The sequence below is a fragment of the Scleropages formosus genome, chromosome 11 (assembly GCF_900964775.1).
Source record: "Scleropages formosus chromosome 11, fSclFor1.1, whole genome shotgun sequence".
Classification (NCBI taxonomy): Eukaryota; Metazoa; Chordata; class Actinopteri; order Osteoglossiformes; family Osteoglossidae; genus Scleropages; species Scleropages formosus.
This window is the reverse complement of record NC_041816.1, coordinates 25,846,857-25,872,861: the sequence shown is the minus strand read 5'-3', so window position 1 is coordinate 25,872,861 and position 26,005 is coordinate 25,846,857. Positions and strand designations below refer to the sequence as shown.

The 26,005-nt window shown below is 42.3% G+C and overlaps 3 protein-coding genes across 6 annotated transcripts in view; all 3 read right to left on the bottom strand.

The window, feature by feature from the left end:
• The window catches only part of arhgef40 (Rho guanine nucleotide exchange factor (GEF) 40), a 36,837-nt gene extending 32,725 nt beyond the window's left edge, over window positions 1-4,112 (bottom strand). For all 4 annotated transcript variants that reach the window (XR_003798001.1, XM_029256233.1, XM_029256234.1 and 1 more), the window contains exon 1: window positions 3,742-4,112. Coding sequence is in view for 3 of the 4 variants with exons in the window: in XM_029256233.1 (XP_029112066.1) it covers window positions 3,742-3,744 (3 nt within the window). In the remaining variant the exon portion in view is untranslated. The remainder of the gene's footprint in view (window positions 1-3,741) is intronic.
• A 3,153-nt stretch (window positions 4,113-7,265) lies between these two features.
• On the bottom strand, window positions 7,266-11,816 carry LOC108940811 (complement C1q-like protein 4). The gene is made up of 3 exons (XM_018763182.2): window positions 11,367-11,816; window positions 9,231-9,359; window positions 7,266-7,962 (listed from the first exon to the last, which is right to left on the bottom strand). The coding sequence occupies exons 1-3, from the start codon at window positions 11,656-11,658 to the stop codon at window positions 7,658-7,660; spliced, it is 726 nt and encodes a 241-aa protein (XP_018618698.1). The 5' UTR covers window positions 11,659-11,816; the 3' UTR covers window positions 7,266-7,657.
• Window positions 11,817-12,239: 423 nt separating this feature from the next.
• On the bottom strand, window positions 12,240-16,441 carry LOC108940810 (cerebellin-2-like). Its single transcript, XM_018763181.2, has 6 exons — window positions 16,186-16,441; window positions 16,007-16,090; window positions 15,174-15,257; window positions 14,948-15,073; window positions 13,254-13,382; window positions 12,240-13,007 (listed from the first exon to the last, which is right to left on the bottom strand). The coding sequence occupies exons 1-6, from the start codon at window positions 16,433-16,435 to the stop codon at window positions 12,733-12,735; spliced, it is 948 nt and encodes a 315-aa protein (XP_018618697.1). The 5' UTR covers window positions 16,436-16,441; the 3' UTR covers window positions 12,240-12,732.
• Between the last annotated feature and the right edge of the window lie 9,564 nt (window positions 16,442-26,005).

The window sequence follows — 26,005 nt, the reverse complement described above, 5'->3', positions numbered from 1 at the left end:
CCAGGCCTATCACGACCTTGACTTGGCCAAGTGGGTAATAATATTTTGCACGCGAGAGTCAGTCTATTGAATATTACCAATACTTTTGCTTCATTGATGTTTGATGGACTGTTTTTTTCTTAATGTGCCTATTCATCTACTCCAGTATGATATTATGCTGAGACTGAAGTTATTGTACTTAGCGTAGCTTATGCAAAATCTAACCCTCTTGGGTAAGTTGAAGGAAAAAGAAGAGGAGGATGACGAGCTTCCAGATGGATGGACTGAGTCACGGAGACAACTGACACACCCCTTTAAACCCCAGGGATGCAAGTGGAGGACAGAAGTTTCTGGAGGGACTCTTTATACATGGTCGCCAGGAATCAACATGGACTCAAGGGCACTTAACAACATCTCCACCATGAGGGTGCTTGAGGGGAAAAAAAAACGGTGCTAATTTTGGAGTGTCAGCTCAACGTCATGGATACCATCCTTAAGAGCTTCCCCTTTTTAGTTAGAGACGCTACCGTGTTTATTACGGTTGCTACTTTACATGCAAGACTGCTCAGCGTCAGTGTCACAGTGCTTTGCAACAATGGGACTAACATGGATGCTGAGCCTAATGCTAATGTGGTAGCGTGCCAATGTTGTGCGCTGTTCTACCACATGGCCTTCGCTCTTGGAGCAGCATCTGCCTTTATACAATGATTATGGGATGATAGCCGTGTTTCCGTCCTGTACCGTTCTACAACGAAGCCCCTGCTACTGGCGTCAACCATTAACGCTAGTTATTAGCGTTAGCCATTAGCGTTGTTGTTGTTTTGTACAGCTACAAAGCTAACACCGCCGCGCTGATCTAGTAGCATCTGGAATCGAGTCATTCTTCCGCTCAGCTTCCTGCCTTTCTCTCTGTCTGTGACACACGGCTCAGGGCGGAAGAGGGCGAAGAAGTCCTCGGGCTAAATATTTGGCAGGGGTCGACAGAGAGAGAGGGATAGTGGGCGGAAGGAAAACAGCGGAGAGAAGGAGCGAGCGGGAGCGAGGGCGAACATGAGAGAGCGATGGGAAAGAATTGGGAAAAATTGTGATCGAAACCAGATGTGGCCCAGAGGCGTCACATAAAGAGGGCCTTTGAGCACCTAGCCCGCTTGCTTACACGGACAGACAACCAGTGCTGTGGAGTCGGTGTCGGAGTTGTGGAGTCGGAAGCAATTATTGGATTACTGGAGTTGAAGTCGGTAAAAACGTACCGACTCCGACTAAATGTACCCTATATTCCGAGGGTATAAGTCGACCCCCAAAAATTAGAGGTGTAATATAGGTTTAGGCCTACATTCCCTGGATAAATCAACCCCAAAAATAGCGTGCAACTTTTGGGCAGTGCTGTGGACTCGGAGTCGGAGTCGGAAGCAATTATCGGGTTACTGGAGTCGGAGTCGAAGGTTTTGGGTACCGACTTCACAGCCCAGCACACAACCTGCACTGTGTCGGGAAGCTGCTCCTTTTGCCCTGTTGTGTCGACAGAGCATCTGGAGAACCACCTCATCTGCTCGTCCAGGTCCATCCATCACCCCCTTTCCCCAGGGCAAGAGTACAGTTCCGGGACATTCATCTTTCCTCATCAAGAGCGGGGCATACACACTTGGGCACGAAGGCAAACGCAGCGGTGGAAAAAGCCTCTCACACACTCGCTGCTCCCTCCAAAATGTTCCGTAACGTGCGAGCAGCAGGAGGCGAGTGGCGAGGCAGGGCCGCTTCTGTTTTACGAGAACCCGAATATACCGTATCTATGTCTGCTTCGAATGAACCAGCGCTTGGAACTCACTGCCCAGCCCACAAACTTTACCCAGCTGAATGGAAATGGTCACGAGCTGCCAGCGTTTCAGGAGCACATCTGTGTTGCGGTAGCGCGTGTTTGTGTATCTGTTTGTGTGTGCACGCTTCTGCAACCGTATCGTGGTGTGCGACTGCACGTGTGTGTATTTAATTCTGCCCGTGTGCATTTGAGGGTCTTCAACATGTGAGGGTGATAGCTCCGGCAGAATTCATGGTGGAGGAGCCCATGCTATAATATTTCTGGAATAGCATACAGGCTGTATATTACAGCATAATTTAATTGCAACACACATATCTTTCTCTATCTCTCCTCTTCCAAGCTCCACTCACACTTTTGCAATAACAGACCCAAATTTTATCCGCGGGTTCAACTGGAACCACGATATTCCCTTTGAACTTGTTTCCACTTTTTTTTTTCTCCAGCTCTATTTAATGTCTTCCACATTATTATTTTGAGCTCATTTACTCCTTATTTAAACCCGCTCTTTGTCTGTGTGAACTCCTACTTCATTGAGTCCTCTAAACTTCAGAAGCCTCCATGCACCTCCACTCTCCTTCTTTCTTATTCTCACTGCCTTTTGGGCCCAGTCTGGAAAATACAGCATCACCCAAACCGCCGTCGCTCTCCATGGCTCCCAGAATAAACTGGCTTCCCTCCCCCCGCTTCGCTCCTGCTCCCTCCCCAAGCTATTGCCAAACAGCTCCACCCTGTCCTGCACGCCAACAGCATGGAGGGGATCTCCTCGCTCCCCCCCCCCCCTCTCTCTTTCTCTCTCTTCATCGCAGCTCCCAGTGCCCACGCAGCGCTGCCGAGACGGGACACCCAGATGAGCTGGACGTTGATAGTCCACACGGGCACAGAAGGACTCTTGGTTTTTCGAATTCCTCAACTCCAATACCTCTACTTGTGCCACATGAAGCTGACATGGCGAGTCTGGATCCCGCATGCTGTTAATCCAGGCTAAGTGGTTAGGACAAGAAAGACAAACTGTGAAGGATGGAGACACACAAGTGAACACACAGGCACACACAGCTGCTGTACAGCCAAGCGAAGAGACTTAACCCAAGAAGCCAAACATTTGTATCTATTCATTTAGTTATTTTTTTTTCTCTCTAAAATAACTTCCAAACTACCCAGAAGTTTTTACTCTTTATTCAGTGGGGTAATTTTTACTAGATCAGTTTTAGGGTGAGTAGGCCTACCTTGCTGAGGGGTACCACAGCGGGACTAGTTATTATTTCAGTTAGTTATTAAGTTTTTACTCCAGGAGCTGTGTACAGAAAGCTAGACTGCAGTTTTTACATAAGGAAGCTCTAATATATGACCTCAGCATAGACGGTTACATTTTACATGTACATATTGCAATACATATTATTTTACATAGAAGATGATGTGAGCTCACTTCAGTTCCCAATTATATATACAAGCAAGGTAAGCATTTATTTTTGTTAAATATTAATTCTTCAGTGGAAAAAATATATTTGTTTTCCTTCACATCAATAGTAGAACTCATGGATGACAACGGTTATTATTATATCGGTTATTATAACGGTTATAATATCAGTTGGTGCCATAACGCACGCGTTGGGGGGGAGGGTACATTTCCCACACATCATAATTTTTGTTATTAATAATTTCTTTTTAGAAGAACGAACCTGAGTACGAAACACTTCCATTCGAAAACGTGCATCGTGCGGAATCATCATCATCATCATGTGGTCAGTTTTCGTAACGGACGGCGGCGCGACGAGGTGAGAAACTCTTTCGACTGATAAACTTAGTTTAGCCTTTTGTTCGCCCCGAGCGCCCTTTTCCGTGTCGCCGCCGGTACCGTGACTGGTACTGGTACTGGTGCTGGTACTGGTGCTGGTACCGGTACCGGGACCGCGCTGGTAGCGCTGCTCGCAGAGACGCGCGGTACTCACCATAAGTGCTGCGTCCGCCGCTCCGTCTACATTGTAACCCGTCCGTCCCGCTACACGCGCCCGCGCCTCGCGCTCCCCCGGCGCTGCCCGCCACGCGCTCGCTCGCGCTCCCTCTTCCCTTCCAGCAAGGTTACGCGTAAAAATGTTATATTCTCGCGTCTGCAGGCGAGTACGGAGTGCGCTCGTGTCCGCGCGGGACCCTAGTGTCCTCCCCCCACCCGCCGGCCCCCCCTGTCGCCCGCGCGCAGCCAGGCGCGCACCCCTCCCTGTGTCTTTCCTGCGCGGAGGCGCGCGGCACTAACTTTTTCCTACTTTTCCTCTAGCGGGACAAGAGATGAATCCACAATGGAGCGCGCGCGGCGGCAGCAGCCCTCGCGAACTCTCTCCTGGTTACAAAATATCACTTTCACACGTCTCAGGCAGTACTTACGTCATCTGTACCGCATTTACTAGTGTATTTGTGCTTATTATATGAGTATCTGCTCGGTTTGTTCTTTTCACATCCAGAAGGGGTAAAGGGTGGTAAACAGTGGTACCAATACGGGACACGAGCCTAAAAATAGAAGATTGTGGCTGCAGATGTGCTGATAAAAAGTGGTTTCTGGGAGCAATATCTCAGCAGCTGTGTTTGCATTCATTAATTTTTGGGGGAAACTGGCAGTGTTAGTGGTTAGAGCTGCTTCCTTTGGATCCAAAAGGTCGCAGGTTCAAATCCTCACTCCAGCTGTATTTCCCTTGAGCAAAGTACTAAAAAGTGCTCCAGTAAAATGACCCAACTGGGTAAACAACTAAGTAGCTTAACATCATGAGTCGCTCTGTGGAAAAGTAAATGTAGATGTAGCTGAGGCCTATATCCAAGGCAGCTTACAGTACAGGTATGGGTTACGTTCTGAGAAATGCGTCGTTAGGCGATTTTGTTGCTGTGCAAACATCATAGAGCACACTTAGACAAACCTAGGTGGTATAGCCTCGATCATAGAGTGTACTTATACAAACCTAAATGGTATAGCCTCGATCATAGAGTGTACTTATACAAACCTGCATGGTACAGCCTGGATCATAGAATGTACTTATACAAGCCTAGATGGTATGGCCTCAATGCAGTCAAGAGACGTGGTAAACATGGAATTTATGACACTGCTGCCGGCGTAACACAACATACTGTTTTACAGTAAACTTTTTTTAATAAGTAGAAAGAGTACACTCTAAAATAACAAGAAAAGTACAGTACAGTAAATACATAAACCAGTAACATAGGTGTTTATTATCATTATCAAATATTATGTACTGTACATAATTGTATGTGCTATACTTTTATACAACTGGCAGCACAGTAGGTTTGTTTACAGTAGCACCACTACGAACACATGAGTAACACGTTTCGTAACGACGGCTATGATGTTGCTGGTCAATAAGAATTTTTCAGCTCCATTAGAATCTTATGGGACCACTGTTGTATATGTACACACACCCTGGCTGATGCTGCTTGTTCCGAGTGGGGTCACGGCAAGCCGGAGCCTAAACCAGCAACACGGGGAGTAAGGCTGGAGGGGGAGGCGACACACCCAGGACAGGACGCTAGTCCATCACAAGGCACTCCAAGCAGGACTCAAACCCCAGACCCACCAGAGTGCAAGACCTGGCCAAAGCCACTGTGCCACCGCACTCCCCTGTTGTATATGTAGTTAGTTGTTAAGTGAAATGTCATTAAGCAGCACATGACTGTATTTAGGATGCTACACCGAACCAGGACAGTAGGTGGCGTAGTGGTTAGAGCTGCTGTGTTACACCGGAGCGACCCGGGTTCCAATGTCACCTCCTGCTGTAGTTTCTGTGGGTGAAATATTTACCTCAAAATTGCCCTATCACATTTACTCAGGTGTCTTAAAGGGTAGACCTCTGCAGGTATCTTGAAGCTGTAAGTCATTTTGGAGAAAAGCCAAAGGAAGAAGTACAAATACTTGGATAATATTTTTATTGACTTACAGAGATTTAACTTCTTAATTCTCATTTCAGAATTCTTTATTCTTATTGTACTGATTTAGGGTTAGTGCCTTTACTGAGGGTACTACATCAGGAATAGGAATTTAACTATGGGCCCTTTAGCTGCAAGGCCAGGACTTTAACTACAATGCCACCTGCTGGCCATACTAATAGTAGTTACAGCAAAGTTTTCGGCAAACACAGACATGGAAATCACAGTGGAAATTAATGACTGGGGACATCGGGTGTTTTGTATAAGAAATTGATGAAAAAAATAAAAACAATTTTAATAAAAATGATGAGATTTAAAAAGGAGATTAAAAACATTCTGTATCTAAACATGAAAACTGTTTCAGGAATAAATCAAAATAATTTCACACCCAACACCAACTGGGGCAAAGTCACTGGCGGCACAAGGGTTTTAAGGCACTTTCCTGTGTGCGACTGAGCCGTAATCAGCCGATCGCTATTTCCAGTAGAGCGGATGGAACACGGTGAAACCAAAGTGAACCTAAAGGTATATGTGTGTAACCTTCTTCAAACAATGTGCTGTTCTTTCCTCCTGCCCGCCTGCTTCCCTCTTCCTGACTGCAGGCCCAACAGTTCCCGCTCCTTTTTTTTTACACCGCTCTGCATCACCATCTCTCAGTACCTACGCACTCGCCGTTGACTTTATTTCAGTGCCAAAATGCTCTCAATGGCTTTTTATATTTTGGCCACACCCATGTCCGCTTTAGCTGCCCCCCCCCACTGCCATCTTTCCCTCTCTCCTTTCCACAGTCCACTCCACCAGTGTCCTCAAGCTTCCGGAGGTAGTGTGGTAGCGCCCCCTGGTGGCTGTGAAGCTTTTCACATGTACTGAATATTTCACATTTTGTACCTTTTCTGTACTAGTAAAAGCATCACATTTTGGGACTTCAAAAGCACCTGTACCTGGGTGTGTGTCCTGCCTGTGTCACTGGGTCTAGACAGTACCTGTAGGAGACTTCAAGCATTAGTGGTGTTACTGGACATTCTTTGATGGACCAGGTGGTGGCACTGTTGCAGGGTCCTTGATGGCATATGTCTAGAGCTGAGAAAGCCAGTTCTGACACTGTGTCAACATACAGGGTCAGCACTGTACCGGGGTATTACTAGGGTATTTCTTATCATTTCTTGTAACACATCTCCCTTCTTTTTGTGGTCTTCGAGTCCAGTTTACATGCAAGTGGAGGGAATATGTGTTTGAATCTTTTCCACCTTTATCCATTAGTCACCCTGGAGGACCTGTTATTTCTTGGGTTTTCCATCATTACACCTAATTTTTAACTTCACAAAATTTATAAGACAAATAATCTTAATGGTCTAATAGTCAGCAAGATGGTAGGAAGGTAACAAGGAAACTATTTTACAGACTGATGTATATTAATCTATCTCTTATAAATAACCACTTGATCAGTGCAGGGTTGTGGTAGTCCTGGAGCCTATCCTGGAAGCATAGGGTGTGAGGCAGGGTACACCCAAGATGCTAGTACACACACACACACACACACACACACACACACACACACACACACACACACACACACACACACACACACACGCACACACACACAGCACGGCCAATTCAAAGCAGTCACTTCATGTGTTTGGACTGTGGGAGGAATCCAGAGCAACCAGAGGAGCCAGAGGAAGCCCACATGAACAGAAGTGAAGGCATTCAGGTGCTGCAAAGACTCATCTGAATCAAACGCACGTCCGAATGCAAAACCCAGGAGCTCCAAGTCAATTGTACAACTTTTGGTGGCGCCTGAAAGCAACGTATGTCTGAAAATTAAACTATAGTTCTGTTCCAAAATTATTAAATACTATTGCTGAGAAAATCATCACTTGCTTTTCATTTAAAGAGCCATACCAACAGATTACTTGACATGTCATTAGATTAAAATGCCTTTTAAGATTGTTGAGTTACAGAATTGTACAAAGGGAAGAGCAGCATCCCATTGAAGGTACTGATGCCCTTAGAGTTATCCCAGACATGGGTATTAGCCAAAAGGCGTAAGTACACCTGGTCCCCCACTTCCAGCTGCAGGTTGACTGCGTTGGACGTGTTGTCACTGTTATCGGTGGACTTGCCTTCGTAGGCCATAGCCATCTGTTGCTCATTCTTATAAATGTTGACACTCATTTCACTTGTACTTCCACCGTGACAGTAATAGCTGAAGTGGTAGACTCCTCTGACTGGTGCGGTGAAGATACCTGCATCACAGATATGGAGAAACAATCAAAGAATAGTATAAACATACAGATTACTTTCTCCAAAGCAGCTTACAATTCTTTACCCATTTATATAGCTGTGTAATTCAATTTCAACAATTTAGGGTAAGTGCCTTGTTCAATGGTACTACAGCTGGAGGGGTGATTCAAACCTGCAACCTTCGGGTCCAAAAGGAGCAGCTATACCCACTACACTACTAGCTGCCCCATGACTTGACACTCTAGAACCCTAAAACACAATTCACATTTATTCATCTGATATTTTTCTTCAAGCAGCTCATAGTGTTGTCACTTACAGCGTTTTACCCATTTAGTCAGCGGGGTAATTTTCATTTGAGCAATTCAGGGTAAGTACCTTGCTCAAGGGTACTACAGCAGGAGGTGGGATTTAAACCTGTGTCCTTCCAGTGCATGATAGCAGCTGTAACCACCACACCACCTGCTGGCCCTAACTTGCCTTCACTGGCAGCAATACAGACATTCGTGTACTTTCGATCAAAGGGTCTTCTGCTGGTGTGGTAAAAGTACCTGTAGCTGGAGTGTACAGCAACTGGAGTATGCTGATTGTTGTACCACTGTAAGGATTAAAACAACAGACTCTGCTTGGGTAACTGTTGTAACGTAAAATAATTTCCAGCTAAAATTAACATTTGGGCTGTTGATGTAATCATAGGCTGGATAATTTGAATATGTTGAAATATTATAATAAATAAAAATGCAGTCTGCTCATAATTTCATTGAAATCTTTCAGTGTTGTGCCACCATTCATTCATTCATTCATTCATTCATTCATTCACTCATTCTTAATTACTTAGTATTTTTTTGCTCTAGTCTATGCTTTTATTTCTTTTTATATATGGAGGGTGTTAGTGAGGAATTTTCTTTGTCTGATAAAATTTGGTTTGAATGACAACATATGCCATGGACTGCCATCCCATCCAGGGTGTACACTCCTTAGCTTTGGGCCTAGTGCTTCCAGGATAGGCTCTGGCTCACCATGACCCTGCTTAGGAAAAGAGATTACTGAAATTGGATGGATGGAAATTCACAAGTTCAGCTGATGGGTTTTCTGACAACAGACTTGGACAATTCCAGCTGATCACTACTGAGAAACATTGTAATTTACTTTCCTTGATTTATACTTGCCATTCCAGTTTTACTCTGTTGTCACCATACTCGGTATGTCACTGTGTCAAAGTGTTGCTGCAATTAAAAAAATAAATAAATAAACCTGTTCCTGTCTGTATCACCTGTAGCTGGGTTGTAAGCACTGCCGATGTTGGTGAAAACTGTTTTGTAGGCCAGAGTGATGTCTGTATTATAGGGTCCAGTATGTCCACTCCCTCCTAATCCTGCTGAGAACGCCACCTTTGGTCTGCCTGCGAACACAGGAAAATCGGTTTCCCAAACATGTTTGACAGAAGAGAGGTCACTGTGATTTCTTAAAAATTCCCGAGTCACATCTTCAAGTGTGAGCTACCCATCAGGTTGCACCCACACCACGGTACTGGAACGCTCCCAGTACATATGTGACAGGTTTGAATAAGATGGGATTTCTTTGCTGTTTAATTCCCGTCTTCCCAGAATCCTCACCCTCAGTCAGTGAGAGTTTTAGAGTTTGTTCCTGTTCTCCATCGCTGTACTGCAGAAAAAACACCACACCTGAGTCCACCTCATTATGCCGTTTGTTAAATAATAAAACATACCTGCCAAACACAAAAATCAAATTTTATAAAATACGATTAACCTTTTCTCCCATCATTTAATGAGTGTCAAAACTGAGGTTTTCCTGGTCTGTTGCTCTTCTTATTTATCAACTAAATTCAATTCAGTTCAATTCAATTCAATTTATTTTTATAGAGCACTCTTCCCACGCGGTGACGCAGAGTGCTTAAACACAGGCATAAGGCAAAGAAATAATAATAAATAAATCTTTACAGTATCATCTAGGAGGGGTGAGGTGATGGAGCGAGTTTGGCCTATGCCTGCTCTGGGGTGGGTCTAGGGTTCGAGTCCCACTTGGGGTGCCTTGCAATGGACTGGCGTCCTGTCCTGGGTGTCTCCCCTCCCCTCCAGCCATGCACCTTGTGTTGGCAGGTTTGGCTCTGGCTCACCTTGACCCTGCTTGGGACAAGCAGTTTCAGTCAGTGTGTGTGTGTGTGTGTGTGTGTGTGTGTGTGTGTGTACCATCTGAAATGATCCTTTATGCACTATATTTTCTATTTGACTCATATTACTCCAGGCTACTTGTACAGTGATGTGTCACTGCAAATGATGCTCTCAAACACACAAGTTGTGTGTTAATATCCCTATGATGACATCAAAAGTGCTTTGTCTTTGTTACGACTCCAAGGAGATCTAGGGGTGTAGAGAGGTGTAATATAAAGCTGTCTGTATCAAATTATGAGTTATTAATTGACAAGACAGCAAATAGTGAGTACAAACAGGAGTGTGTTTAATGTTGTGGTGAAAAGGAAGATAAAGTGCACAAAAATGCAGAGCCAACAAGCAAACCTTACAGAAGTAGACAGAATGCGAAGGGTAATCATAAAAACAAAGAAAAAGCCTAACTAACTCTAACTCTTGTAGACAAGGTACTTTGTAACTCGAACCCGGGAACATAAAGGGGTCAAAACCCAAAACTAAGTCTTCTACCACCTTCCTAACTACACTACTTTTACACTATCTAAAGAAAGAAAAACAAACCACCAACCAAGTGTACAATCAGTATAAAGGTGATACAAAGAAAGAAGCAAAAATATTAAAGAAAAAAAAATCAAAATATCAGCAAGAAATTAAATAGGAAGACCATGAGCCCTATGAAAATCACACTAGAACAGTTTGTTAATCCTCAAGCAAGTTCTTCAATGGCCTCCAGGAAGTGTCCTTTCAGTGTTTGGGATGTCCTGCCTTTCCTGGTCCAGCAAATCATGTCCATGTCTCTTTGACTGATGTTGCTGGACAGTTGTGACTCTAATCCAAGTTAGAGGGAGGGGAAAACCAAAAAAAAGAACAAAGTGGACACCCACCGTGGACGCAAGAGTCTTTTGGAACGTCCTCCTATTTATTTGGGATTGATCATTGCTTTGGAGAAGAGTGTGGGCTTCATCAATAAAAGTAAATATTTCGTTAAAGATCAGCATTACAAACAGAAAAAAGTCCACTTTTCTCCAAAGTGACTTACAATTTTAAGTTACTAATTATTTACCTTATTTATACAGCTTTGTGATTTTACTGGAGCAATTTTAGTGTAACTACCTTTCTCAGGGTTACTACAGATTTGTGAAAGCCTTGATGTATGACTGTCTTCTATTACATATCGAAAAATAAACAGAAATGCTGAAATGACCATCTCTTCCCATCACTTTAACCCTTCCATTTATTACCTTCCTGCTCCTTCTTGAAATCGTCCATCATGGCTTTCAGTGATGTTACTGTAGACTTCAGCTCCATCAGGCTCTCACATGTCTCCAGTCTGGATTCCATGGCTTTCAGTTTCTCCCCCATGGCTCCTAACTCTCTCTGGACTGTGAACATGTTGGGCTCACAGCTCTGTCCTTCTGCCTTTTTACCGTCACTGTGAAAGGTTGGAGTTTTACCGTTCACAGCAAACCCTCCGCTATACTGTCCTTTTGCCCCGGCCAGACAGCACAGTATCACAACTACAGTGAGTCTCATTCTTCAGCCTGATGCTCCTCCCTGGACGATCTGCGGATTTTCAGAGCTTCGGTGTCTTTTATACAAGACCACCTCAATGTCCATTCGCTGTAAGACCAGCACTAGAAAAACTCTGAACAAAGTCCACAGGATTTGTTCCAACAAAGGAAACGCTGTAGATCTGTTTGGACCCCAGGCCAGGAACAGGGGTAACAAGTGATAGATAAGATTGAAGTCAAATATTAGCATTAGGTTTAGGACAAACAACTCAAGGATTTTGAGTTCAAATGCAAATTATTGCTCTTACTTTAATACACTATTTACTTTTCCCCCCTGAATATTTTATTTTTGGGACATTTTTTTAACACCATTTTTTAAGATTCAGTTATTCTGTAAACTCTTCATAGTATTTATAGTGTATAAATCTCATGACTCATTGAGCAAACACACACACTTTGGGAAAACATCAAAATTTAGGAGCTGCATACAACAGGATGAGCTACAGTTTTCACATAAATCTAAATCAGTATACAGTACTACTCAAAAGTTAGAGTACTCTTGCAGGAAAGTAGTTTTTTTTTTTTTTTTTAATTTTTTTTAAATAGACCATATATGTGCTTTGTTAGACATTCAAAATATTCATTTGCTACAAATAATAGGGAAAAAGGGGCAACAGAAGTATAAGAAGGCAACTTTACCATGTTTTCTTTTAATATGATACTTCTACAGAACACATATGTCATTTGCATATGGTTCCCAGCTAATTATTCAGATTTTTGGGGCTAATACAGAAGACTGGGGTAAAATTAAACTGTTGGAGTCAGCAATAAATGAACTGAACAGTGTAATGGAAAAATCCAGTTGAACAGATGTTTTTCTTATTTATTTGACTGTTTTCTCCAAAGCAACTTACTACTATTGACCGATTTAAACTGCTGGGATTTTTTTCAGGTTAAATACCTTTCTCAAGGGTACAACAGAAGGATTCACACCTGTGACCTTTGAGGTGAAGGTGGCGTCTCTAAGCACTACGCCCCCTGCTGCCTCCCATGTACTGAGTTGCTGAAGTGCAGTTTTCAAAGTCCACACAATCCACTACAAGGGGAAGAGAAGCATGCCGCTGAACGAGCTGTGAAGACCACTCCAGATGTGTGTACCCCTGTATAGCTGTACATAAACCTGGTCCCCCACATTAAGATGTGCTATGGCTGAATTTGCTGCAGAGTTTGAGCCATCCATAGCCTTCCAGTCACTTATCATAGACAAATGGTTAATGTTGTGAACCAAGATCACAAACGTTGAGAAATTGGCACCGGCATGTGTGGTAAAGCTGAACTGGTACACTCCCTTGACTGGCGCTGTAAAAATTCCTGCAGGAGAAGTATGGCGAGAGAACACACATTTAATACAAAATACAGATTTTTTTTTTTTTTTAAATGTAGAAATTGGTCTTGATTATTGTTTGTATGCCATTAAGGGCACATACTGCTGTCATACTGAGTACACATGAAATATGCAGAATTTGAATCTAGAATACTGATATAACTGGAAAATGGCACAAAAACATGGATTTTGTGGATTTCAGTAGCACAGAAACCAGGGTGGCTGTTCAGTACCTGTATTAGGGTTGTACCCACTGCCAACGTTTGTGTGGACAGTTCTGTAGATGAGGGTCGTATCTGTGTTGAAAGGTCCGACATAAATTTCTTCATTCATTCCCGCTGAGAATGCTACCTTGGGTCTGTCTGTGGACACACAAGAATTCACACTTATATTTACCGTGCAGTATACTGTGGAATAAGGCACTCTGTAATAACTAGAGTTAGGCATAACATATTAAAAGATTGTTTTTTTTTTTTTTGCTTCATTAAAGTAATGTAATGTTCTGGACACAACCTAAAACATTACTTTATTAATGTAACATATTTGGAAATTTGACTAGTAACATTGAAGCTACTCTTTTCAGAGCCGTTTAGTTTTACGTTGAATCACGTTGATGAAGATTTTTTTTTTTGTCAGAAATAACGGCTTGTCTCATATCTTAAACAATTAAACATAGACTTAAAATGAAGATTTTATCATTTTGTGGGAAAATTTCAAATACAGACACCCTTCGACTTATGCACATAGACCGTTCTTCAACCCCTTACATAAGTGAAAATTTATGTATGTCGCATTCCCCTCCTCCCCTAACAACAACACATATACATTATATATACATAATATATAACATTTACTTTACACTACAGAAGTAGTTGCTTGAAGGTTTATCCATTATTTAACCGGCATGATCTCAAAGTTATAGTGCATGAACATTTACAAGTTACATGAATTTGGGTAGATCATTGTCAAAGTGAGTATGGAAGAGTTTTAAGACCCTTTTTAAATGTGGACAGAGATTCAGCAGTAAGTGAATCCATCAAATGCATGAATAGCACCAGGCATTATGAATAATGAAATGGGTAAAAACTATGAGAAAAAAGTACTACACTAAGGTGAGGAGATACATTCATGGCTCAAAACACGTGGGAACTGGAAAGATACAGCTTCCTGCCTTATCTGGCTACATTGACTTGCTCTTAACAAACTTCTTTTGCGTAAGCGCTATATGTGTATGCCTTGATTTTTTTTTTACGTAAATCTGGATTTATGTAAATTGAATTTACGTAAGTAGAGGGGTGTCTCTAAATACAGCAAAATGATATTCAGTAGGTGGAGGAGGTATAGAATGGTATAATGTGGCTTAAACATATTTGACATTGTACCCATGGAGACTTTACTGCTGAATTACTATTAAAGTATTAAGCTATTGAATTATTACTAGCAATTTACTTTTGGCCATACGTTGGTGCAAATACTGGTTTCTGGTATCATGAATTTAGGGAAAAATTTAAAAAAATCTTGAATAGGCCTTTCACTAGTTAATTTTCTATTTCGTAAACATAGATTCCTCCATATATTTATTCATGTTTTTCAAAGGAATTCAAAGGTAATAAAAGCAATTCTTAAAGAATTACGTTCATTCATTTAGCTGATGGTTTTCTCCAAAGCTACTTACAATGTTAAACTATTTACAATTATTTATTGATTTAGACAGCTGGGTAATTTTACTGGAGCAATTGAGGGCATATACCTTGCTTGAGGATAGCTTTAAATTTTTGCCTAACATAATGCTAGTTTATGCAAATAGGTAGACTTCATTTCAGTGATAATGCTTGAATTGCACATAAGCGCTGCTGCGGTTTTCGGTGGTGCCGGGAATTAAGTCCTCCCGAATTCCCAACGCGCTAAGTTCTCCACGTCATCCCACCTGCATTTTCTGTTTTCAGCTCTTCCAGCACGGCTCCCTGTTCTTCCACAGTGGACTTCAGCACCGTGACCAGGTTCTCATTGACCAACAGTCGGGCTTCCATGGCATCTATCCTTCCTGCTTGGGCTAAAATTGTACAGCACATTTATTGTGAAGATTGCTTACCCTCTAATGCAGGGAAAGCAGCGATCAGCTGTTTGCTCTGGACACCACTCCATTACACTACCTGTGTTTTCACTCTTAAGCTCTGCAACCTGGTTTTCAGCAGCTGTCAGCCTGGTGCCCATGTTTTGCAGCATGATGTTCTGAGCTGAGAAGATAAATGTAAACTCAGTATTAATGGAAAAAATACTGGTGATAGAAAGGCCACTGATTTCGGTTCTTTCAGAATTGTATAAATTGGTATGTCACAAGAACGTGTAACAATTATTACTCTGTTTTTACTCTTATAACCTCATGTTCTTGTATATCCATGGAATTTGTCCAGTTTTGGTTACATACTTTTATTTTGCCGACATCTATGCAAGACAACCTGAAGCGTGAAGTTTGTGTAGTAAGGTACTTTTCAGTAACACAATTCCACAGTGGGGTAATCATCCATCCATCCATCCATCCATCCATCCATCCATCCATCCATCCATCCGCAACAACCACTTCTTTCAAGTGGGGTTGCGGTAACTCAGGGCGCAAGGCCAAAGGAGGAGGGGACGCCAGCCCATTGCAAGGCAGTGGGGTAATCATTTTAGGGTAATTACCCTGTTCAAGGTTACTACAGCAAGAGCATAGCATTTCAACACTATATCTTCAAAGATGAAGACAAATGCTATAAACATTACATTACCTTTTGTTGAGATAAAAAATATCAACAAAGCAACAAAAGTCATCAGTCAAGTGTAAAGTTATCGAAAACAACATAAAATGGCAACATGATATGGCGTATGAGAATACATAGAAATAAAAGTATAAAGTGGTGTTTATGGATGACGTGTTATTGTACAGTATGTTATATAATAATATATTATAATTATACACTTTAATATGTCAATATATGTTATGTACCTGTATTCTCTGTCCTGAGCTCCAACACCAGACTCTCACTGGCTGTAACCCGTCTTTCCATGGCCTTCAGCTCCACCGCCTGCACTGAAGTTAGACGCACATCTACTTAGACTTCTGACACTTTCAACAGAGAAAAACCCCACGTCAGCCGTCTGCTGCGGTTCTCATGAGCTTATTACCTGCGTTGTCCTGTTTCAGATCTCCCACCTGTCTCTCCACATCTTTCAGCCTGGCCTCCATAGCCTTTGACTCTGCGATTGTGACAGCCAGTCTGGCTGTCAGCTCCAGCACAGTTTTTCTCAACTCTGCCAGCTCAGCCCAGATGTCCACTCGACTATTTACCTCTGTCCAGGGAAGATGCTCCTTTTCCTCTGCCTGTCCCTGTGCAACAGCCAGGCACCACAACAACACAACTACGCAGATCCTCATTCTGAAACTGTTTTGTTCCTTTTTCTGAGTTCAAATCCCTCTCTTTATATACATGTCCCAGTGTAACTTGTGTGGGGGGGTACCTCACAACAACATTGGGAATTCTGTTAAAAATCCAAGGACATGATGATAACACAGGGACCTGTGTTATCTCGGCTGTGTTGTTTTTAGTTAAGAAAAAGGTTATGGGAAAATGTCAATCCGGTGTAGCTGGATTGTATGCACTGCCAATATTTGTGAGAACTGTTTTGTTTACCAGGGTGGTTACTGCATTAAGGGTCCAATGTGTTTGTACCTATCTAATTCTGGGGAGAACGCAACCTTTGGCATGCCTGAGAACATGGCAGAGACAAGAGTCGTTCGCTGCTGAATTGTTTCCATCCTTTTCCGGGTAATATTTACCTTTTAGATGCAGAACCCGTTTTTGCTTTTTTCACTTGGTTCTGCTTCAGATCTGAATTCAATTTCCCTTTACATTAGAACAAACTTATGATGTTGGACTTCATGTATCTGATTTTTTTAAATTCATCTTGGTGATTTTGAAACTAGAACAGGATGTGATGCAACACAAGCATTGCGACAGAATAAATATTATTAAATGATTTCTTCATTTTATATAGAAAAATGTTTCACACACACACACACACACACATTTTCTGAACCGCCTGTCCCATATGGGGTTGCGGGGAACCGGAGCCTACCCGGCAACACAGGGCGTAAGGCCGGAGCGGGAGGGGACACACACATCAGAATACAAATAAATAATATTTCCATCACCTGAAGCGCTGTTGCGCCATCGGCCGACTAGGCGGCTCAACGCAGCATCACGATGTGACGTCTTGCAACGCCACTGAGACAAGAGAAAAACGACTTCTTCTTGTCAGCGTTCTGCTTGGTTAGCTTATTCTGCTCGAATAAGACTGCATCTGCGCTCCCCACGGTGCAGAAACATAAAGAGTGTGATTCGTTTCGACCTGTTAGTGTTAAAGGCTCACTGATTTACTTTTATACCTAATGCTTAACTATTAAGATATCATTTATTTGCATAAAAGATTTCGGCTGGACGGATTCATAGACTTAAAAACTGCTCAAACAAATATATAATTATCTTGTACAATGAATTTATTTACATAAAGTGAATTTGACACAGAACTGGAAAAAAAAGTCTGGAAAAGAAAGAGGTTGAATCTAGAATTAATCCAGAGTAGACTTAGTATTTGTAGTTACGGTAATAGCAGATATTTACATGAAAACGATGTGTATATGTAGTAGAATGGTAAATAAGTGATCATCAGCTAACAACACAACTATAGAACAAAATTCTGTCAGTAGTAACATGTAAATGACAGCACTGAGGCATCCTTTAAAGTGGGATCTTTTTAAACATTTTACATCATCCCATACTCCATTTTTGAGCTAAGACTATATCAGGAATAATTTTTTAAGGCAGTTTTATATTTCTCACGTGTTTCATGCATTTTAAAGAGAACTGCATACTGAAGTGCTTTGTGTAACTTTTTAGCATTATCATAATCCAGTAAAGTTATTAAATATTTTTTTTTTAAAGTTAATTTGTTCTGGTTAATATTAACTGAAGTACTGGAGGACTTAAACAGATCTATCAAATTTCCGTGAGGGTTTGCTAAGTGCAGCTGAGTTACCTGTGATCTTTAATCATGGTTTTTCTGTCCTTACCTTTAAATATGTCAAAGAATTCAGCACATAACATACTTATTTAAATCTTAATTACGTATCTTCATTTCTAATAACAGATGCGCTTAACTTACACAGGTTTTTAATAGTGACTCTCTGGACTCACAGGCAACAGCAGACAAAGAAGGAACCCTTGGATACAAGCAACTCTAGCAAACATTCTTTGTATTATCATCAGTAATAACAATGACAGTGTAAACACACACACACATTTTCAGACCCGCTCGTCCCATACGGGGTCACGGGGAACCGGAGCCTACCTGGCAACACAGGGTGTAAGGCCGGAGGGGGAGGGGACACACCCAGGACGGGATGCCAGGCCGTCGCAAGGCACCCTAAGCGGGACTCGAGCCCCAGACCCACCGGAGAGCAGGACCCGATCCAACCCACTGCGCCACCGCGCCCCCTACAGTGTAAACAATGAAATCAAATTAAAGAAATGTATGCTAAAATATACATATAACATCAAGAATCAGTAGAAAATGTTTCGGATGGCACTGGCCCCATAACATTTTGTGAAAGCCAACACAATATTTAAAAAAAAGCCAAACATGGTGGCGGCAGTGTGATGGTCTGGGGTGAGACCCGCCACACAGCAAGACCGAGCCAAGCCCGTTGTGCCAATGCAACCCCCCTTATAAAAGAATATATTTATTTAAAGATTTTGAAAGTAAACATACTGAAGCTAAACTGTTGATATACTTTTAAAACATATAAAGCATACATAATTAAAAATAAACATACACATTTATTTCAGAAAGAAATGATTTTAAAAATGTTTAAAAAATTGTGTCACTATGAATCAGATCAATTTTAATAACATCAGTCTTTTTAGCTTATTAAATGAACATAATTGATCCAAGGAACTAAGGTATAAAGAATTGTATGGAACAATATAACTGCGACATTAAAAGTTGCAAGGATTTAGTTAATGTTTTTACTATAATCTCACAATTACTGGAGAATTACATCAACACGCTCAACACAGGTTTTCAAACTAAACAATTTGTCCATTATTAACTCATACAACTCATTGCTTCCTTGGCTAAATGGTACCAGTGATCTGTTTTTAATATCAACAAGAATCTTTTTGTTTCTCTTGTTACAAAGCATCACAACAAAGAAGAAAACTGAAGAAGATTTAGTCTAAACCACACATTTAACGGATCGCTTCACCTGTCACTGGCTAAACTTTTTCAGAGATGTCCACAGCCTTCAGCAAGGGGAAATTAATGGTTATCAACCAAAAATACACGTCCCTGGTATCTCCAACAAAGGTAAACTAACAAGGTACTTTCAGAATTCAAGGAGTGCAATCAATGTTTCCAAAGTTCCAGGAAGCCCACACAGATACAGGACCTCAAGAACATATAATCCCCGCACAGATCAAATCCCTGTTGTATTACACTACAGCAGCATTGCTCACTCCACCACCGTGCCACACAAGTGACAAATTTTCTCCTTTTTCTTCGACCTGAGTAGTAATTTCAGACCAATTTCTGCCTGGATTTTATTGTTTTGCTTTAGAGGGTTTTTGAGGTACCTGCAGACATTCCTCCACTAGGGGAGATTGTGGTACAAATGGATGTGTGTCCTCCAAGGTTGAAAGAAGTACAAGAGGTGGTACGGCGTGCAAGGGCAGCGTCTGCTCCAGGACCCAATGGGGTTCCTTACCGGGTGTACAAAGGTGCCCCAGACGTCTTAAAGTTTTTGTGGAAGCAGATGGTGGTCGTATGGAAAAAAGGTATTATTCCAAAGGAATGGCGGCGAGCAGGAGGAGTGTTTATACCCAAAGAGAAAGATGCGGTGGATATAGGGCAGTTCAGGCCAATATGCCTTCTTAACGTTGAAGGGAAAATATTTTTCACTGTTGTGGCACAGAGGTTATCTGCATATTTGTTGGTCAACAATTTAATTGACACCTCTGTGCAGAAGGCAGGCATTTCGGGTTTTTCAGGTTGTTTAGAGCATTGCAGTATGATTTGGCATCAGATAAAGGAGGCCAAGATGGATGGTAAAGACCTCCATGTGATCTTCTTGGACTTGGCAAATGCCTTTGGCTCAGTGCCGCATGTTTTGTTGTGGAGGGCATTTGATTTCTTTAAAGTTCCAGAGTGTATTACGAGACTGGTTAAGGTGTATTTTGAAGACATTAAGTTTTATTTCTGTACCAAGCAATACACCACATCTTGGCAGCGGCTGGGAATTGGTATAATGGCCGGATGCACAATCTCGCCTTTGGCTTTTACCATGGCTATGGAGGTGTTAATAAGGGCGTCGAAATGGGTGGTTGGGGGTATGAGGCTGAAGGATGGTCCTCACCTTCCACCAATCAGAGCATATATGGATGATATGACTCTGCTTACTACTACTGTCCCATGTACTCGTCGTTTATTAACGAAGTTGAATGGAAATCTAAAACTGGCCGGATTGAAAATTAAACCTAGTAAGTGTAGGAGTTTGTCGGTAGTTAAAGGAAAGTTATCACGGGAGAATTTCCAGATTGATGGGGAAAAGATTCCGTCAGTGGCTGAAAGGCCAATTAAGAGCTTGGGTCGCTGGTATGATTCCTCATTTAGCGATAAGGAGCAGGTCAAAAGATTAAGGGAGGATGTTGTACTGGCAATTAATAGGATTGATAAATCCTTTTTGCCAGGGAAGCTGAAGGTTTGGTGCCTTCAGTTTGGTGTATTGCCTCGTATTAGATGGCCGCTAACTATATACGAGGTCTGTATGTCAGAGGTTGAAAGGCTGGAAAGGGTTATGAGCAAAACTATTAGGAGATGGTTGGGGGTTCCTCATTGTTTGAGCAGTGTGGCTCTGTATGGAAATGGGGTTTTGGAACTACCACTGACTAGCCTCGTGGAAGAATTTAAGTGTGCCAAGGTTGGTTTGGAATTAACACTGTCAAACTCAAGAGACCCAGTGGTGAGATCGGTTCCTGTAAGTTTAAAAAAAGGACGTAAGTGGGATCCACGGGAAGCTGTTGCGCAAGCGCAGACAGCGCTTGAGCACAGAGATGTGGTTGGTCAGGTGCAGGTAGGTAGGGCGGGGCTCGGTGCCGGCGATCGAATAAAGCTGTGGAGTAAAGCTAAGTTACCGGAGAGGAGGAAGATGGTGATTGGTTTTATTCGCGAACAGGAAGAGGAGGCAAGGCGGGTAACTGCGACGTCACATGGTGTGCAAGGGCGATGTTTGGCTTGGGAGCATGTGGAGAAGCGGAAGATCAGCTGGCGTGATCTGTGGGCGATGGACGCCGGTCGTATTAAGTTTCTCATCGGAGCCACCTACGATGTTCTCCCTACTCCGCAGAATCTTAATCGCTGGGTAGGTACAGAGCCGACTTGCAGCTTGTGCGGTGGTGTAGCCTCTTTGAGGCACATTCTATCTGCATGTAAGGTTAGTTTATCTCAGGGAAGATATACTTGGAGGCATAATGAAGTGTTAAGATCCTTGGCATGCTTGTTGGAGAACAAGCGGGTTGAAGTTAATTCACTCCCGCAGTATGGAAGAAATAAGCTTATTTCTTTCGTGCGGGAGGGGGAGAGTGTTATAAGTCACGCGCGTGGTCGTGGTGATACGAGTTTTAAATGGGGTGAAGTGCGTGACTGGAAGTTGTTGGCGGACGTGGGAAAACAACTGCAGATGCCGCAGTGCATTGCGATCACGGCGTTGAGACCCGATATTGTGCTGTACTCCGAGGGCGCACGGATAGTGTACTTCATTGAATTAACAATACCTTTCGAAGACTCATTGGAAGATGCCTTTGAGAGGAAGAAATTGAAGTACACTGAGTTGGCTGGTGAGGTGAGGGAGCGAGGCTGGCAGTGCGTTATTAGACCAGTGGAGATCGGTACTAGAGGGTTTGTTGCAAAATCAACCACGTCGCTGCTGTTGGAGTTTGGTTTTAGGGGTCAGTCGTTAAGAGCAGCCATTAAAGGCTTGTCAGAGGTAGCAGAAAGATCTAGTCAGTGGTTGTGGATGAGAAGGCACCAGGGTGTTTGGGGGAAGCACACTTGAGTGGGGAGTACTCACCTAGGTGAACATCAATGGTTTGAGTTTTGTTGTCACCTCCATATGCTGGTATGGTGTATTGGTTGGTTGTTGGTGGTTGGGGTGGTTTTTTTTTTTGGTGGGTGGGGTCGCTGGGATGGCACTGTGGGCATGGAGGGGGGTGGGTCTGGGACGCCAGATCTCGCTGTTGAGCCTTCTGGAGGTGTAGTGGGCTCAATTCAATGAAACATCAATGAAGGAAGGTGCCCACTTGACAACCCCAACGAAGTGCACGCGGTGGCTCCCGGCAAGGAGGATGGTGTTTGCCCATGATATTTTTTGTGAAGGGAATTGGTTGGTTTTGGGAGGGATGGTATATTGTGGCATGGTTGGTTTGTCTAGCCCCCTTGGTTTTTGGCACGAGGGGTTGAATATCTTTCCCTGTGTATTATTGTACAACCAATAGACATTTCAGCATGGGACAAAGAGTTTAAAAAATTTGTTTTAGCTAGGTGATTTATGAAGACTCCCTTGATCCATGTCAATTTTCATCTTCAACAACCTGAAAGGTTACCAAAAAATAAATAACCACAAATCTACAGCATAACAATTCAACAGGAATATATACTCTTGCTGAGATGTATGTCGCTTTGGGCAAAAGCATCTGCTAAACAAATAAATGTAAATGTAAAAGGAAATGTCTGCAAATCTCTTAGTTTCACTTTCTCTTCTGCTGCTTTCACATGAGTGATGTGACCTTTCTGCTTTGAATGAGTGTGTTTTTCTAATGTTTTTGGCCACACACCACCCTCTGCTGACAGGAGTCACAAAATGACTAATCTTCTGAATATGTACAGCACGTCTTTAAATTAGACAAAATAAAAGTAGAATAGAGGTGGTGTGGTGGCATGGTGGTGCAGTGGGTTGGACCAGGTTTTGCTCTCTCCTGGGTCCGGGGTTCAAGTCCTGCTTAGGGTGCCTTGCAATGGATTGATGTCCTGTCCTGGGTGTGTCCCCTCCCTCTCCAGCCTTTTGCCCTGTGTTGCTGGATTAGGCTCCAGCTTCCCATGACCCCATATGGGACAAGCGGTTTCAGATGATGAAAAACAAGTACAATACATATTAACAGTAAATTAATGAATGACAGAATAAATAAAAAATCTATTCTGTATGTAAACAATAAATACACACTGTAAGACCAGCTCAGTAAACTACCTGAAAATTAGATGTTAAATTCAGTTTAGTTTTATAGAATACTATTCTCACACAGTGACACAGAGCGTTGAACAAAGGCATAAGACAGCTGACTATATATTAGAGAAGTACATTATCCATGCAGTTATTAAAGCTATAAGTATGCCTCAGATCAAAACACTCCCAACTGACAGTCAAGTATAAAAAAAAATTCTCTGGGGTCCAAGTGCTAGTGGATGCCCATCCCTTCTGGGCATTCTAGATTAAAAAAGCCTTAAGTCAATTTACAACTAATAATAACATACCAACTCTACAGGATATCACTACTAACAATGAAAGAGAGATGATATTTTTAATTCCTGTTACCATGTTCTTCATTGGAAAAAAAAGTGTGATGTGGAAATGTGGCTAAATAGAGAACACACACACAGTCGCTAACCACTTGTCTCAAGCGGGGTCGCGGTGAGCTGGAGCCTAACCCGGCAACACTGGGCTTAAGGCCGGAGGGGGAGGGGACACACCCAGGATGGGACGCCTTCCATTGCAAGGCACCCCAAGCAGGACTCAAACTCCAGCCCTGCCAGAAAGCAGGACACAGCCAGTTTCTCTGTATTGTTGCTAACATCTTCCAGACTCATGATGATGGGTTCCATCTTCTCCCTGTACTCACTAATGATCCTCTCGACATTCTTTCGTTGTGCTGACTGTTTCACCATGTTGGTAATATTGGAAGCAGCACTGGTGGCCCCTCCAGCCACACCTACACCAATCCCCACCCCTGTCACAATGAGCGAGGTACCCAGCGTGAAGGGGGCCAAGACAAGTCCGACAACAGCAGCGATGCCACCAGCTGCCCCCAACACACCCCCTGTCAGGCTGCCCACTGTACTCCTGAAGTGCACACGTTCCAGGTCACTGGCAACAGTCCTCAGCTCAGCTATTAACTTCTGTACAGCATCAATAGATTCAAAAAATGAGTTGTATGAATTTATGACTATTTTCGTGGAGATCAGTCTCTACTTTCAAACACCTGGTAAGGAAGGTAAAAAAAAAAAAAAATCAGTTTAATCATTCAGAGACATATTGTATAACACATTCAGGTTAAAAAACAGAAATAAAGCAGATGTATTTAGATTTTGAATGGTTTATTATACTTATTTTGTTTAATTTTTATTTTACTTTTTGAATACGTCAGTTTAACAACATTTTGGATCTTTTCAAGCGATTGTGTTCATAACTTCATTGCCAATTTTAGCACTAAGTCACAATCAATACAAACTGAATAACAGGGATGTCAATAATTTTATGTTTGTTGGGTCCTGTAAAAATCTTGGATGAAACTGTAAAAAACTAGAAAGACATTTATTTTGATCCTTTAAATTACTTGAAAGAATTACAGATTACCTGGCCTAATTTTATGTTACATCTGTAGCAATTGAATAAACTAGAAATTGTTTGTATCTTTAAAATTTCATAACTTCATGTGCTGAACATCAGGATCCAGTGTATATTAATCTATTGAATTATCAGTAGAAGGTGCTGCACTATCACCAATTTCACACTCAAAAATATAAAATCTGTACTTTTCCAGTACACATTCTTGTCTAAATCTTGACCACTAACAAAGATTTGTCATAGGTACCTTTCCTCAGATTGTGATCAATCAGTTGCCGATTTATGACCTGGAATGAAACATCAATTATTACACACACACACATTTTCAGAACCGCTTGTCCCAATTATTATTGATCATTTATTGGGATTAAAATTATTTTTCAAAGAAATTGTAATGAACTGATAGCCAAAGATCATACTGATTCCCTTGAAAGATAATTTCCATAAAAAGCAGAAATTAGATGTTATAATTAGTTCACATGCTTTGAAATGTCACTTTGATATCCTCCACTGAACTGTATGTAGTGTTAAGGGCCCACACCCCTTATTTGCTAAGGTAATGTACACTGCTACATACACTACTTACAATGGGTCACTCATCTATACATCAGTGTAACACACACACACACTCTGTCAACTCACACAATATGGATGAATCAGAACAGCCTGCCTTTGCACTGTGGGAGGAAACCCATGTAGACAGAAAGAGAACATGCAGACTCCACACAGACTGAGCAAGGATCAAACCCACATCCTCTCCCACCACCCAGCCACTGTAAGACAGCAGTGCGCCTTGCTGCACCACCGTGCCGCCCAACTTCATTAGGATTTTGTTTTGTGCCGTGAGTATGTTCTGCTGGGATTCTTACATTAAGACAAAAACATTTAGAAACATAGGGGTTGCGGTGGCGCAGTGGGTTGGGCCGGGTCCTGCTCTCCGGTGGGTCTGGGGTTCGAGTCCTACTTGGGGTGCCTTGTGATGAACTGGTGTCCCGTCCTGGGTGTGTCCCCTCCCCCTCTGGCCTTACGCCCTGTGTTACCGGGTAGGCTCCAGTTCCCCATGACCCCGTATGGAACAAGTGGTTCCGAAAGTGTGTGTGTGTGCATTTAGAAATGGGCATTTATGAATCCAATATTTATCTGAGCAAAACGTCAACATAGTTTTTTTAGCATGCGTTCCAATTTCAGAAACAAATAGGAACTTGATAATGGTGTAAGTGTACATAGCTAAATATTCAAATTAAAGTGTTCAGTTTCAAACCTCTTTACATTTTT

Coding starts and splice junctions, on each gene's coding strand:
- LOC108940811 (XM_018763182.2), bottom strand. CDS start 11,658: ATGAGACTCACTGTAGTTGTGATACTGTGCTGTCTGGCCGGGGCAAAA. Junction 9,360..11,366: donor TTTCAAGAAGGAGCAGGAAG/GTAATAAATGGA, acceptor CTGTGTTCGCAG/GCAGACCAAAGGTGGCGTTC. Junction 7,963..9,230: donor TGCTTACAACCCAGCTACAG/GTGATACAGACA, acceptor TCTGTGATGCAG/GTATCTTCACCGCACCAGTC.
- LOC108940810 (XM_018763181.2), bottom strand. CDS start 16,435: ATGAGGATCTGCGTAGTTGTGTTGTTGTGGTGCCTGGCTGTTGCACAG. Junction 15,074..15,173: donor GCTTAAGAGTGAAAACACAG/GTAGTGTAATGG, acceptor GTACAATTTTAG/CCCAAGCAGGAAGGATAGAT. Junction 13,008..13,253: donor TGGGTACAACCCTAATACAG/GTACTGAACAGC, acceptor CTTCTCCTGCAG/GAATTTTTACAGCGCCAGTC.